Raw genomic sequence first — 14,911 nt, forward strand, 5'->3', positions numbered from 1 at the left:
CGAGTATGTTTGTGGGCAATAAAACTTTCTTGAAGAAAGTGCGGGCAATCGATGAAAAATTCTGTTTGTTTATCTGGGATCGGTGATTCGGGTGATTTACGATGTATGAAGTGGGATATTGAGAGCCGGAGTCAAACTCGGAGTAAACACACGGCTTTGTTTCCTCTTATCTCGAGATTACTCTGCTGATCTACTATGGGCTATTTTCAGTTTGTTTTAGCGAGTACCTTCGTTGATCGTCTTGTATTTATTGTTCCAAGGAAGATTCGGACACGCTCTTTGAAATGTAAGGATATGTGTGTATTATATTATTGCAAAGAGCAATCGGAGGAATGGAATTTTTAGCAACAGGAGTCCCGTTATTTTCCTCTTGAAGACCGTGAATACGCTTTCCGATGTATTTGCCGTCAAATGAAACTTGAATCACTGACTCAGAAAGTATACCCGGTTTTATAGACCAGGTCAGGACAATAAAAATGGGGCCAGTCGGTTGCTTCCCGGCCGAGTCTTTGAATCGCTTTAAATGGCGGGCAAGTATTTACAGTAAAAGATGGCAGAGTCTTCCAATAAAGTTTGAAGTTTGCGACAAGGATTTTTGTAACCGTTTTCAGCCGGTGTTTTTCTGGGGTGAGTCATCTCGAACACGAACGGAAGACCTATTCGTATTTGGACGAAACTTTCGAATGACGTACGAAAGATAAAGAGATGTTTGTCCGCCTCTTAAAGGATTCATCATTTCAGGCAACTTATAATACTAGACAGTTTTATTGCCGTAACGGCGCTCTCTCGAATAAACTACCCTTTCTATTTATCAACTTTCTCCATCGATCTTGTTCCACAATGTACGAAATATTTTACAAACTTCCATAGAACTTTTGAATGAACGACCGTTATCTACTTCAACACGAACGTAGCGTTCAGCTAGTTACACATACCTCTAATTTTTCGGATTATGAAACCACGAGAGTTGAGTGAAAACTTTCTATGAAACATTCGCAATTTAACAATTTCTATTCGAACCTAAAAGGTAAACACATTACTTTAATATTTAAAAATATAGTCCCTAACTTCATACTGTATAATATTATTTTATAATATCAAATATAATTAAATTCTCCAGAATGTATTTAATATAAATGAAAAACATTTACGTCCATCAGTCAATGGAAAATATTACTTCTAAGAAATAATAATCTAAGATATGATTATTAAGTTACTATTGTTAGTAACTTGAAAATTACTGTTCTTATTAGACAATACGGCAAACGATGTAAATGTAATTAATATTCACAAATCTACAGAGCTGATCGGGCACTCAGATTGTTAACAGGATAGGAAAAGCTGGAATAAAGCCATTCTGAAATAAAAACGTCGAATAATATCACGAAAACTCTCGTCTATCCGGTGTTCTTCACGAACGTGGTCTGTCCCCCCTAGTAAAGCCAGTGTCCTCGGCGTCTCCTCGCACACGAAGGGAGGTTCGAGCCCTTGGGGCCACGGACACTTTCCCTCGGCGCTCCCGCAATAGCCGGGAAAGCGAAGGGTAGCTCTTTTCTCCCCGAGAGGCAGCCAGCCAGTCAGGCAGGCAGCAGCGGTGCATAGGAATGACGAACGACGGAGGATTGGTTCTGATTACGATCTCGCCGTCACCCCAACGTAAGGACCGCGACAATGACGATGACTGTAATTCCGCATACGCACAAGGTGGTCCATTATAATCCTTCGACTGGAATACGTGACGATACAGGGGGCGAGGGGCGAGAGTACCGACGGAAAAATCTGGTTCGATGAAAGTAACCGTGTTTATTAACCCCCGCAGCTGAAAACCTTAATCTAGATTTAATTAACAGTAAGCGTAATATTAAGAGTGGTACGATAAATTCTGTAATTTGCATTGCACACGATTTTGCAATTTATATTGCCCTGGTTCTATCTTTTATAAAGATCTTATTTAAATGTAATTGATATCAATATTAACGTTATATTAATGCAAATTTCGATATTAAAATCGAGTTTGCCACGCAGTAGCACACCGCACGGAACAAGAGTTGCTTCGTCGGTAAATTAATATTACAGAGAACACTATTTTCCGATATTACACGAACTTCCACCGGAAGGTTAAACCTGGCGGAGTTCATTAACTCCGGATGAATACAGCCGCGCCACGGGATTTTCGAAAACTATGCGACTCCGTCTTCGCGCCAGACCTCGATACGATTTATCGAGAGCGATATTAATTAACGGGGTGGTGGAAAGATTCCGCACAATGGCCTCAAGTTCCGCGCGTCGAACTCGAGCAGCCAGAGCGCTGGGACTCCGGCGAGGGGGTTGGGGCCGGCGGACGGGGTGAAAACGAAGAATTCCGCCGTTGTTCCGGCAACAATGGCCGCCTGGAATCCGCCGTCGAACTTAAATTTTAAGAGTCACTGGCACGAATGGACTTACCGACCGCTAAAATGCGAATTTTTTCCTTCGTCCACGGGCCGAGCTGGGCTTACTTTCCGCGCGGCGAATAATTCAAGAGGCCGCGCGCGGGCAGAGGCGAAGGAAGTCGAGGGGACGGCGAAACGGAGACCGATTCCGTCGGGAAGTTCGAACTTTCCTTCGTTTCCCATCGATTCACGGCGATATCGCGTCTACAGCGGATTTTCCCCGCGGAGTTCATTGTGGATCGCAGTCGTTCCGAGGATTCAATTACGTTCTTTCTCATCGGAACCAAGAGGGACGGAGGGGGCGGCGGGAGACGCGAGGTAGGCGTCAAAGCAAAAGTTTCCATAATAACGCCTTTATGCCGATACTTTTCATCCTCGGCAGAAGCCCAAGAAGTTGCGCAAACGAACCTGGACGCGTAAAAGGAAGACGATCGGCGACGAATTTTCTTTTGGCAGACTCGTCCGTTATTCCCAACTTTTGTTCTGTTTAACCCTTATCCACGGTACAGTGACGGTTGCTTTGATGTTTTCTAAATGAAGTTCAATACCGTGATTCGATCGGGGAAACATATTTTGCGAGTATCATGGTATAAAGATGTGTTACATAAAAGTTACCTCCAAATCAAGGCAAATTTGACATGTGAAACTTTGCAATAAAATGATTTCAAATTTAATTCTATAAGAACCTCCAGACTAACATTTTCTGAATATTCTCTTCCCATTCTTCGTAGCGTTGTATTTAGAGAACGGCACACGAAACCCTTTATCGACCAGCTGAACGGCGAGAAAAGGAAGAATAGCGAAGTACTTTAGCCCGAAGGACGGAGCAGTAGCTTCAAAATGAAAATAGCCAAGGGCGAAATAGAAAGAAGACTCGTCGATATAGGGTTCCAAAGCGAAACCACGGTGTCCCCTTGCGAAAGCAGGAGCGGGACGAAGCGGAAGGTGGTTAGGGGTACAATATTTTCCCGTGTTTTTGTCAAAAGCGTGACAGTGGCCGCGCCGGTCCATCGAGATGAAGACCTCAAGGAAACCGGTGTCCACCGGCAGGTCAGGAATATCGGTTCTAGCCACCGGCTGGAAGAAGTTGAAGCGGCGCTCCCCGCGCGCCCGCTCAGGACCCAGCGACACTGTCTTCCGTAACCATTGTTGGGTCACGGTTTGACATTCACGGCGTCCAGGCAGTCTACGTGGTGTCACCGGGGGATTCACGGGGGAGGGCGAGCAATCACAAAGGATCTCGGCACCCTCGAACTTCCTGCGCGCCGCAGGACCTGCTTTAGAAATCCCCCGAAACCAATTTATCTTGAGAATCCCGGGCCTGAGCTAAACGGATTTTCCCTTCGGTGGCATTAGGCGCTTTTATTCGACGTGAAATTAGCTTACGGGCAACCGGGCATGGTCGGTGGATCGATCGCTCGCGAATTACTCGCTCGTTTCCACGGGAGCGCGGCCGGGCGTTCGTCGGGGTTCACCGATCCCGCGAGCGAACGAATCGCGGTTCTAATCGGGCTCCCACGCGCAGCCTGACATCCTTCCTGCCATTATGATTCGTCGTGCGAATGACGATCGCTTCGGAATGGCTCGGTGTTCTCCGATTTGACGGTTCGACGGCTTGGAATCCTACGTTTCTACAGTTTTGCATCGTATGCAGATTTCATACGGTTTCATTTTGCGCTTTCGGGGAACCGAGTGGTTCTGCAGTCCTTCGGTTTTAATGGGATTGTGTATTTTATCTTCGTTAGATTGCTGCTTCGTTTGTTAATAGAGTGACAGTATTCTACGAGATCTTTATCATGATTAGATTATTATTAGATATTCTAGTATTAGCTCTTGTTAGCAACAGTAAAGTATTTTAGCTACTTCGAAAGAATCTCCTCAACACATATTTCTTTTTATTCGTTTCAATATTAGAGAACATAATACCTGTACAATAAAGTGAAAATACTTTCGCTTTGACTCTTGCATAAACAATAACCTCTGCTTCAACAGCCTTCTATACTACAACTTCATTATCTCCTACTGCAATACGTTCAACCCAAAGATTACCAAACCTCCAACGCCACAATCATTCAAGAAACCCCATAAATCCGAACGCCAGGAGAACGATACGCTCAGAACCTGGTCGCCCGTCCTATTCAACCGTAAAAGGATAATCGAGCGTTCAGCGGTAGACTCTGGAAGCGTCTAGATCCAGCCGGAGGCAGATTACGACTTCCTGCAACTTCCTATCTCCTCCCGTCGTGTGTGCGCCGCGTTGTAACGCGGTCGCGTTCCGTGCACGACGCCGGCCGAATCCGACGCAGCCGGGTGGTCGGTAACCAGCAGATAACACCGGTCGTATCGGTGCAGCTCGGAACGGAACGCGATCCAGGTGCATACACAAGAGGCACACTCTCTCCGGCAGCAGCGCGGGCAAGAGAGAAAGAGTCACTGTTTTTAAGCTTTCCATTGTAACGGTTTAACGCTCGAGCGTTCCCGCGGCGTCATTCGTTATCTGCTTATGGCCGGCGATACGTTACGAAAGCGTTCCGCCCGAGAGATGGCGCGGTCCCCGTCGAAGAAAAGCTCGGGTAGGTGGTCGACTTCTCGCCGCGACCGACAAAAATCCTTCGAGATATACGCGGTAGGGCAACTTCGCGTCGCGTTCTCTTACGTTTCGAAACGTCGCCGAGCGAGTCATCCTCTCGGTTCTCGAAAGTCTCCTGGCGAGGAGAGTACGAGGAGAAAGGGGAGCCGGGAGCAGAGAGAAAGAGGATGACTTAAATGACCGATAGACCGACGGCGCCGCGGGGTACCGACCAGTTTTCTGGACAACGCGTTCCCGCTCCGGACGAAAAAAAGAGAGGACGACGCCGGTTACGCGCGTATTTCACTTCGCCGAGCGGAGCTTGCTCCTTTCCGGGACCAGGCTTCCTGTCCATTGTTCGCGGAGATCGCCCCGCTTCGACGGAGTTTGCAAACACACCGCGGGGCGACCTACGGCCGCGAGCCATCGCGCGACGATGATGGACGAGGATCGTTCCCGCCGGAGGTGGACGCGTTGTCGCCCAAGATGGAAAAGGTGGACGCACCGTTTTATCCGTGGGATACGTCGGCCACGTGTATTGACAGCTACACGGGCCAGGGAATAAATTATGAAAATAAATCGTCGCCCGGCCGCAGATGGATTATCTAGCGGGAACACGGCTGACACGCGGAGCTGCGCTGCTCCTTTTCGGGGATTCTAATGTACCGGCCTCTCCTAGCGAAGACAACTGAACGGTTTTTATCTGTGGGCTTTCGGCCCGCGGGCGTATTCAGTTGTTCGGGACTGAAGTTTGACGCGAGGGCATTTTTCTTTGTTCTCGGTGCTGCTGACGGCGTGCTGTTTCGTGGTATTTTCATCTGATAGGGAATATTAACATTTATGATGAAACTTGGGTAGGAACGATTGGGAAACGAGGACTGTGTAGGTTGAAGGTGTTCGTGTGAATGTATTTTGAAATTTCTTGGTACTTCTGACGTTTAAAGTAGAGACTTGCGAAGTTGAAGAGCTATCTTACAACTAACAAAGTTTTCAATGATATTACAATACAAATTATACACATCCACATTACAGGAATTCACCCAACAAGAAGCACAAAATATCACCCCAATAGTGACCACCATATTACAATTTCTAATCCAAAGAAGCGTAATTAACAAAATTCCGAATGAATAATCCACTCCAGACGCGGGCACACTAATTTCGCCCACAACTCCGCGAGGTTCGCCGCGCACCGCGGCGGAACACTAACAGGCTTACAATTAATTTCCAGCCGACGAACCCCTTGCAATTTATAACCTTCTCCGCACCATCTTGGAAGTATTCCACGTGCCCACCCCACCGCCGCGCCCGCCCCTTGTAATTCGTCGCTTCGCCGAAATTATGACGAGTCCCGGAAAATATATTGCGATTCCGTCCGACGCGGATCCTCCATTGAAGCCGACCGGGGAGACTTTTCACGGGGGAGAACTTAATAACGCCATCCCTCTTCCAGGTTCCCGCACCCGCGTATTTTCTCGAAGAGAGACTTCATCCCGCTGTCTGCGAGATTTCCTCCGTGGCGGCGCGCGCTGCGTGTCTGTATCGTCTCCGCCTTTAATCGGAATATTGTTCGATCGGGGAAGTAGCAGGTGGCGGGCAGCGGCGGAGGGGTTAGAAGGGGGGAGCCAGTAAATCGCGGAACAAAAGACAGGGGGATCGGGGCAGGGTACATCTAGAATGCGTTGGGAACGAAGCGGGCGCGGATATCCACGAGGCGCGCGGGTAACCCGAGCCGGGAGGCGGAGAGGCAAGAAGATGCCGGAATGAGATTTAATAAATGCCACAGGCCACAGGTAGGCGACGTCTTAGCACCGCAAAGCCGCCTACGGGGAGTCGGATTTCTTCGGAGTCGCTTCGATAATTCTGACGCGTTCCCGGCCGCGCGCGCTCTCTTAACGAGCCGCGAGTGGGACGTGCATCCATTTTCAATTCGACGTGTGCGTACTGCGGCCGTTTAATGCCGCGAACCATAGCGACGTCCCCCGTGAAAATTAATTACCATTGCGATAAAGCGGGCCACGGGCCTTTGTGCGCTCGTCGCGCAACGAATTCCGGCCGAACGAGATTCCCGCGACGCTGAAAATATTGCTTTGGTATTTCGCTTTTCGGGTAGGAACGAGGATGGAACGGTTGTAGCGATAACGGTGCGAAGATTGAGATTGAATGAGATGTTTCAGTGAATTGGAAGATAGGGGGTAGCTAATCGTTAAGCAGAAGGGAATTGGAAATTGTCGAATTCTAAACTGCTCAAGTGTTTTCAGATGAGAACTTTATAATTATTGGGCTATTTAAAGATAGCGATTTATTCACTAATGGTGTTCACCGAGAAATATTCAACTTTCAAGTTAACAGCATCAAGCAACGTCCTTAAGACCCTCGACAAATACCGAAACGAAAGGAAACAGAATAAACCAGTACCGCGACGTTAGCGCCGCGCCGAATTTCGTATTCGGTGACTTGAACGCGTGGAGGACGTGCGCGCGGTACAAAACGACGCTGCTGAAATTATTCCAATCGCCACGAGGCCGGGCCACCCCTCGCGGTACGTCGCTCAATGTCGCTATTCACGCGCCAGTCGAAAGTCTCGTGCTCGAAAAGAGCTTTAATTCGTCCCCATTTTTATGCAAAGGAGGAGTTCGCCGCGTCCGCTCGGAAAAAGCTGCTTTAATTCCGCCCTCTTTCCAGTTTTCGACATCGTTCGCGTTCCCTCCTCCCCTCCTCTCGTCCGCAGACCCTCCTGTCCTCTCTCCGTCCTTTTTCTATCTTTTATCGGCCAGCCTCCGTATAAAAATACGGATTTAAGCGGACCAACGATCACTTTTGTTCGGGCAGGGCCGGGGTGACGTGACCGCGATATTCGCGTCGAAACACCGAGCCCTCGGCATACCAATGAAATAGAGATCGTTCCGCCGCGCGGCGAACGGTTATCCCGGGAACGGCGCCGGCTCGGTTCCCCATGGGAACTATAAAAATCGTGGGCGAGACGCGTAAGTGGTAAAATGTGGCCGCTTGTAAAAACATCTATTCCACGGGCGCCCGGAGTTTTCGCTGGCGCGGGGCCGCGAACGAGCGCAATTGTATCGCGGCTTTAATAACGATCCTTATCGCGCCGCACGGATTTGTTACGCCTCGAATATTTTGTTTCTCCCCGCGGTGAGAGAGAATTCTTCGGTGTTCCAGTCATTGCTCGGTATCCGTCTTTTATGGTCAGCGCCCGGGGAACGAAATGGGGTTGCAAGCACGCGGTCGCCGGGAGCGAGAGAGATGAACGGGGTAAAAATAGGGTTTGACGGATAAGGTCGATCCACGGCGAAGATAACAATCTGCTACATATCGATTACTCGCGCGACTATTCGGACGTTTATGCTTTTCTCGTAAAATATGAAACGTATGGATATCCCGATAACGGAGCGCAACTGCTATTGCTTGTACGGGTGTAGTGACATTTACAGTTAATATTGCGTCACGGGAATGGTGTGTAACGTTTCCTCGTGCACCGGGGAGTGTTATAATTAAAGCTGGACAGGGACAAGTGTTCCGTATACGCGAGGGATCGTTCTGAAAGTTTTATGTTCTGTTTGTAGCTTCTCGTTATCTTCTGTTTGGATTTTTCAAGTGGAATCGTTCTTTAATCATGTTTCAGGAAAATCAGATTGTAAGTATTATAATTTCACCGTGAATGTTACTTATTTTTAACCGACATCATTCTATAAATCTTACTATAATAAAACATAGAATAAAAATTGAATTTTCATCGCTAGAAACTCACCAAAAAATTTAACTAAACTAAAATTTCACTTTAACTAAAATTCTCGAAACGACAGTTACCAAGGAACTCAACCACCGAGAAACTAAATAAAAAACGAGTTCCCAATTTCAACTTATAAAAACACGGTCCAATGACAACGGCTACCTCTAATGAAACAATTACAATCACCGCAGACTGCACGACACTCACCTTTTCCCATAAGCGATCCTACGTAACACCGGGCAATTGGTAAGTTAAACACAGGGTCCGTCGATCGGTGTCCAGGTCATCCGTTCTGCAAAAAAAGCCAGACAAAGTTCCTCAGGGTTAGAAAACACCGCAGCGGGACAGGGGAAAAAAGACCACCGTGGGGGAAGAGAATTCGGCGGTGGGAAGGGGGGACGCGCTGGGACCCCCCACGGAAGCGGAGGATACGCGAGGCGACGGCCGGTCGCGCGTAATACGAGCGTATCGACGCGTTTCTCTTATAAATACGCGTCGATATACTGCGTGAACCGGACGGGGCCGAGGGTGTGCGGTTACGAAGAGATCTGACACGTCGATAAATTTCCCCGGTGATCACCGGCCGCGACTTTACGGCGAACGAAACAGGCCCGCCGCTGTGCACCGTAATATTCTGTCGAATTTACGGGGAGAAGTGCGTTACGACTTTATTATGGACAAGGGGGCCCCGGTTTATCGTGGCACCAGCCACCAGCGCTCACCATACCGGACGCCATCTCTCTCCATCCCGCTCTCGCTCTCTTTCTCTCCACCCTCCCAACGCCCTCCTTCTTTCTCTCTCTCTCTCTACCACTCCCCGCTCGTGTCTTTGTAAATTCCGGCTTTTTATAATGCTGCCACGGCGTCTAGCGATTATGGGAAAAATTCGCCCGCGGCTGCTGGAACCGTGGTAGCCGTGGGGCCGGTTTAGGGGGGCGCCGCGGCCTGTGCGGCTCGATTCGACCGGGCGGAAACGGGGTGACACAGGGAATTCCTTTGCTAGATATTTAGAACCGTTTATCTGTCCGATGGTAAGATAGCGTTTGCGTATTTCCTTATTATGCTAATATTGGAAGCTTTTTAATGGATTTATTTGAGTTTCGGTACGGTGTTTTTTGTTTTGAGTTTTAGGGGATGATCGTAGCGAAGTACGTGTCGGAGTTTTTGTTATGGATGCTTGTTGTCTTTGGTGTTATGTTTGAGTTGTAGTTTGCAGTTAGTTTTAAGTGGCGCGGAGTACTAGCTTTCCACGATATCTGCGAGTAAAAGTGTATCTTGTAATTAGATTGCGGATTCTTGGGAATTTATAGTGTTTTAGAGTTTCCAGGGAACAGTGAGCCAACGACTTTAATCAACTCTAAAACCACGCATACTTGACTGTAATTACAATAAAATTTTCAGTGTAACGAATAAAATCCTTTTTTCGTCGATGAACAGCCGTGTTAAATTGCGAATTCGCATAAACATCCGCGGAGGTTACTAATCAGGTTCTATAATTGTGTAGAAATCTCCCAGAGGAATAAACATCGAAGAAACCCACATACGTAGCCAGCTCTTTGTGTCGAAACAAAAAAGCAAATTGGCGGAAACGTATTGAGCATTAATAACATATCATTAAATTCCTTTCACTGAGCGTCGCCCATTACACACTTGCTACTTGTAACCTCTGTGCTATTCTTATTACCAGCGTATGTAATAAAATACAATGGTAATAAAAAGACGGAGAGCTTTATCCTCTACCAAGCCCAATCTCATTAACTCCGTCAAGAATACTCTTCTCACACAGAAGCGTAAAAAATGTTTCTCCAGTATCTCCCTACACCTAACAACAACTACTTAACCAAGGAGAAAAACTAATATCTCAAACAATTTCCAAACAACTTCACCCTTTACACTATCATTCTTCCCTCAGTTTATTCTCAACTCTGATTTAATATTTCCACTTTCCATATTTCACATTCAGTATAAACAATTTTCTCCCATTCGTTCAAAGTTCAAACTTCTATCAACAGAACGATGTAGTCACAAAACAATATAATATCAAAATACAAATATATAATACAAAAACAGTATAATAAACAGTGCTTTCACACCAAAGATTACCCTGCTGCAAACGTTTCAACTGCAACAAACTTTTCATCGACAAACAATCGATACCTTCACAAAACCCAACATTCCAATCTCCTTTCTTAACCCTTGCGAACGAAGATTCTTCGAAGTATACCAAACCTTCACCAGATGAAGCCAAATTACAAATAGATTGTTTAAATAATTAAAAACAGGAAACTACGCAACGTTCTCTGGCTGTTTAGCTAATCAAATCATTCGTTTGTCACCTAGTGTTCCAAATATGACAATTTGATGTCGCGAAACGTCGACATTCGTCCGCAAAGGGTGGAAAGCTCAAAAATTTCATCGTCACGAATAAAAGAAGCATTTCCAACGCGCACCCTATCAGCTAAAAGAGACGTTCATTCCTGAAAACGGCGCGCGTGGGCGTCCCGCCGCGTCGCAGTGGATTTTTCGCGGGTCGCGTTCGGTTCGAAAGTCGAGCGGGAGGATTACGCGATCGCGCGGCGTGTAGGCAACCTTTTTATCCGGCCGGCGAACACTGGTAGCAGAATGGGATCGTGAACGGGACGCGTCCGGATCGCGGATGCCGGGTCGAAACGTGCCGCGAACAGAAATCCCCGCATTATTGCACGCACCGTCGCGGCGTGGCGCGGCGCGCGGCGGGCCCCGTGTTTACAGGTACCCGGGGTGTGTACACAGTCGGGCCGCGGTGAGTCAGACGAGATAAATAAAGATAAGAGCCGCGCCGCGCGCGGAGAAAGTATTACTCCGCGTGGATAATGTACAGTTGTGGGTTTAATGAGCGGCTACGTTTCGTATGATTTACAGGAATGCCCAGCCGATCCGAAGAAGGGGTGCCGGGCGGGAAAGTGGAATGAGGAGTGGGGAGCAGGCTGCAGGAATCAACGGGATCAAGCGAGGCGTATCGATGATTTACGCGGATCGAGATTAGGTTCAACGATACGGGGACTACTGTGAAACCGACGTTATGCTCCGTAACACGCGAGCCCGGCCACTTTGGATTTCTATTTTCTATGATTCCAGGAGTTCGCTGATGTTAGAATGATGTCACGTGACCGGTGTACACGTCACGCTGTCCATATTTGAGGTACTGCTTGGGCAAGCCGAGTAACACAGGTACGAGGATAGACTTATTTGGGTCTGTTTGGGGTGAAGAGTTTGGGTTTCAGTGGAGTGGAAGAATCGGAGGTAGATGGAAAGTGCGATAAGAAGCTACTCGGAGGGGTGTTATTTTGTTCAGTTCATTCTCTATGACTTTTTATATTCTTATAATATTCTAAGTGCTACCTTAGCTACCGTATCATCGGACGTTCAGTTTTGTTGTTGGGTAAGAATATAAGTGCATCGTGTAATACGTTAAATTCTAGTAGTTGCTCAACTGTGTCTCTACAAACACGTGCAATTCGCAATTTTCTAATTACTGGTACTGTACGAAATATTGAGGCACTCAGACTCTAGGCAACAGCACGAGTAGATTACCCAATCGACTGAATCTTCCCCGCACCTTGTAAATTTCATCGGATATATTCGAAATACTCGGGTAACCGATGGTTCGAGTACTAACAGCACCAGTCCATACGATTTTTATCGCGTGGACCGAACGGGTCCCTCGCGTTTGGTACAAACGTTGCCCCGTTATTTATGGGCCTCGCGAATATACGGGATGAGAAAGAGAGAGAAGGACCGACGAAGCGCGAGAATTTCCGTGTAAACTCCCGCGTAGCCAATTAAATACACGTGTAACCGTGGCGCGCCTGTTGAATTCGTGTTCGATGGCTCGTCCTCGTGACGCTCGATTTCGGGGCCCCGTTTCCGCGGGGATTAAGAATCGCTCGCGTGTACCCTAATTTACAATGCGGCTTGTCGCCCCCCGCCCCTGCGAGCGCATTTACCTCGTGGTTAATTAATGACCGCGTTATTTAGCGACGGAACGAGAGCCTCGCGTGCCAGCGCCGCGCTCCGTGACGCCCCGAGCGTTTTTCGGGGTGTTATGACGAATGGGCCGCGATACAGTTATCGATAGGCTTCGTTAATAATCAAGCCAAACGTAGTTTCACTTTCGATCTGATAAGGTCGTTTGGCTTGATTAATTGGACGAGTCCGTGCGACGCGGAAGGATCGCGAATGCTTTCGATGCGGAGCCAGGGAAAGTATTGTACGTATTCGTAAGACTCGTAGAAGTTCGATTGGACTTTTTGGATATTAGAAATTGTACATTTATTCCTATGTAGTTCTATTTTTTTTGGAAATGCTTATTTTAATTCGCAAATGTAATCATTTTGTAGTAGCGACATTTATTGGATTGTGTATCGAGCTGATTTCATAGTAAGCGTTCAAATTTCTATTTGCGAGAGGCTAGATACTAAGGGAATCGTTAAATAGAGAAGTTATTATATTACAAACTCTAATTACTCACAGATGGTGCGAATTACGGTGTACTCGTGCGAGTGTTTAAAGTGTGAATCACGTCTGAAGGCAGCACTTAAATTCAGTTATGGAACTTGATTAAATTTATCGATGTATAAGTGTAGATAAGAGCGGAACACCCTGTACGAGCGAAGCAATTCCATCAAAGGAGCGACCGTAGCAAGAACGTGCAAATTGCGACGATAACTCGATTTTCTTGCACGGGCTCGCTTCAGCGTCAACCCATCAGAATGCAGTTTCTCGTTCGAAAGGATACTTGACTTCCGGTAGGCACCGCTTATCTACGACCTCCATTCAGCGGATTAACACTCTCCGGGTACTCATAGAGTAGCCTCGTCGCGCGCAAGCTACACGCTCGAGTGTCAAATGGTTCTACGGATTTTATTTACGTCGACGATAGTACAATTTACAGCGTACCGAGACGAGAGTGGCCAGATAAGAGCTGGCGCAGCGACTCCTGATATTCAAGACCGGAAGCGGGTGAAAGAGTCGCGAGAACAACGAATCGATTCATTCCCTTTGTCGTGTGGTCTCGATTTCGTGGGTATTTCGAGAGCCAGGGGCTTAATGAACATTTTCGTGGCAGGCTAATGGGGATCTGTGAAATGTAGTTCAATCCTTTGTGGTCTTATATCGAGGCAGACTCGATATTTCATTTTATTGCCATAGATATATGTTTGATGAGCGTCCGTAATATTTATCCGTAATACCACTGTGATAACGTGAACAAATAGAATTTCAGTGCTGTAAAAGGTTGTCACCTTGCGTTATTCGATACGATAATGTTATTAGTTTATTATTATTTAATTGATTATTTCGTAACGATATACTATTGAAAAATTGCATAGTTTCAGAAATTATATGAATATCGATTTATATGATCGATTCAACCAATGATAAGGTTCACAATTAAGAAGCTAGGTTCTCAGTTGAAATTCGTAAAAGTGTTTCGTCATGGTTTGCTGTAACCGTGCCGATGAATAACCCATTATTCGTTTTAATAAGGTGTGTAAACGCCGCCTATTTAAATCCGCTATTATCGTTTTCCCCGCCGGCGCTATCTATCAAGAGTTGTCGAGTGTAAAGGGATCTGCGACAATGCGCAGTTCCTCGCGAGCGTTGATGAGGATACATTGTTAAGCGCGAGCGCGTATGTACGGCGAAGGACTTTTCGCTTCCACCTGTTAACGCAATCTCATTAAATGCTGGAGAAACTCGACACGCGAGTATATTTATCGTCCACTCGTAACTTTTGCTCGTAATAATCGACCGATATAAATATATCATATCTGTCCGTATCAGATAAATAATCTGGGAACGGTAATATCAATTAATTTTAACAACGCCAGTACTACTGTTACTCATTATACACTTCAACCGTATTCGGACCCTTACGAACCTACTTAAAGGAAATATTTATTACGGGAATACGTATTTCGCTGTCCCGATGACAATTATGAATTCTATAAAAATCATTCGATGCGATATTATTGTTAAGAATATTGTTGTTGCAAATATTCAAAGTATTGAAAATGTAATTTGATTATAAAAATATAGTACTGTATTAACGTGAGAAAATATTACTATATCATAGTATTACTATAAAAAATAGTATTATACCATGGTATTAATGTAAAA

General features: G+C 46.5%; 1 protein-coding gene across 6 annotated transcripts in view; it reads right to left on the reverse strand.

Annotated features, from left to right (window-relative positions):
• fz2 (frizzled 2) overlaps positions 1 to 14,911 on the reverse strand; it is a 182,462-nt gene that overhangs the window by 55,810 nt on the left and 111,741 nt on the right. For 5 of the 6 annotated variants that reach the window (XM_076372517.1, XM_076372518.1, XM_076372516.1 and 2 more), the window contains one exon: positions 8,960 to 9,044. The exons of the other annotated variant lie outside the window; for it this stretch is intronic. In XM_076372517.1, coding sequence (XP_076228632.1) covers positions 8,960 to 8,969 — 10 coding nt within the window. In that variant the 5' untranslated portion in view covers positions 8,970 to 9,044. The remainder of the gene's footprint in view (positions 1 to 8,959; positions 9,045 to 14,911) is intronic. 6 annotated transcript variants of the gene reach the window in all.

The sequence above is a fragment of the Nomia melanderi genome, chromosome 12, assembly GCF_051020985.1.
Source record: "Nomia melanderi isolate GNS246 chromosome 12, iyNomMela1, whole genome shotgun sequence".
In the NCBI taxonomy this organism is placed as follows: Eukaryota; Metazoa; Arthropoda; class Insecta; order Hymenoptera; family Halictidae; genus Nomia; species Nomia melanderi.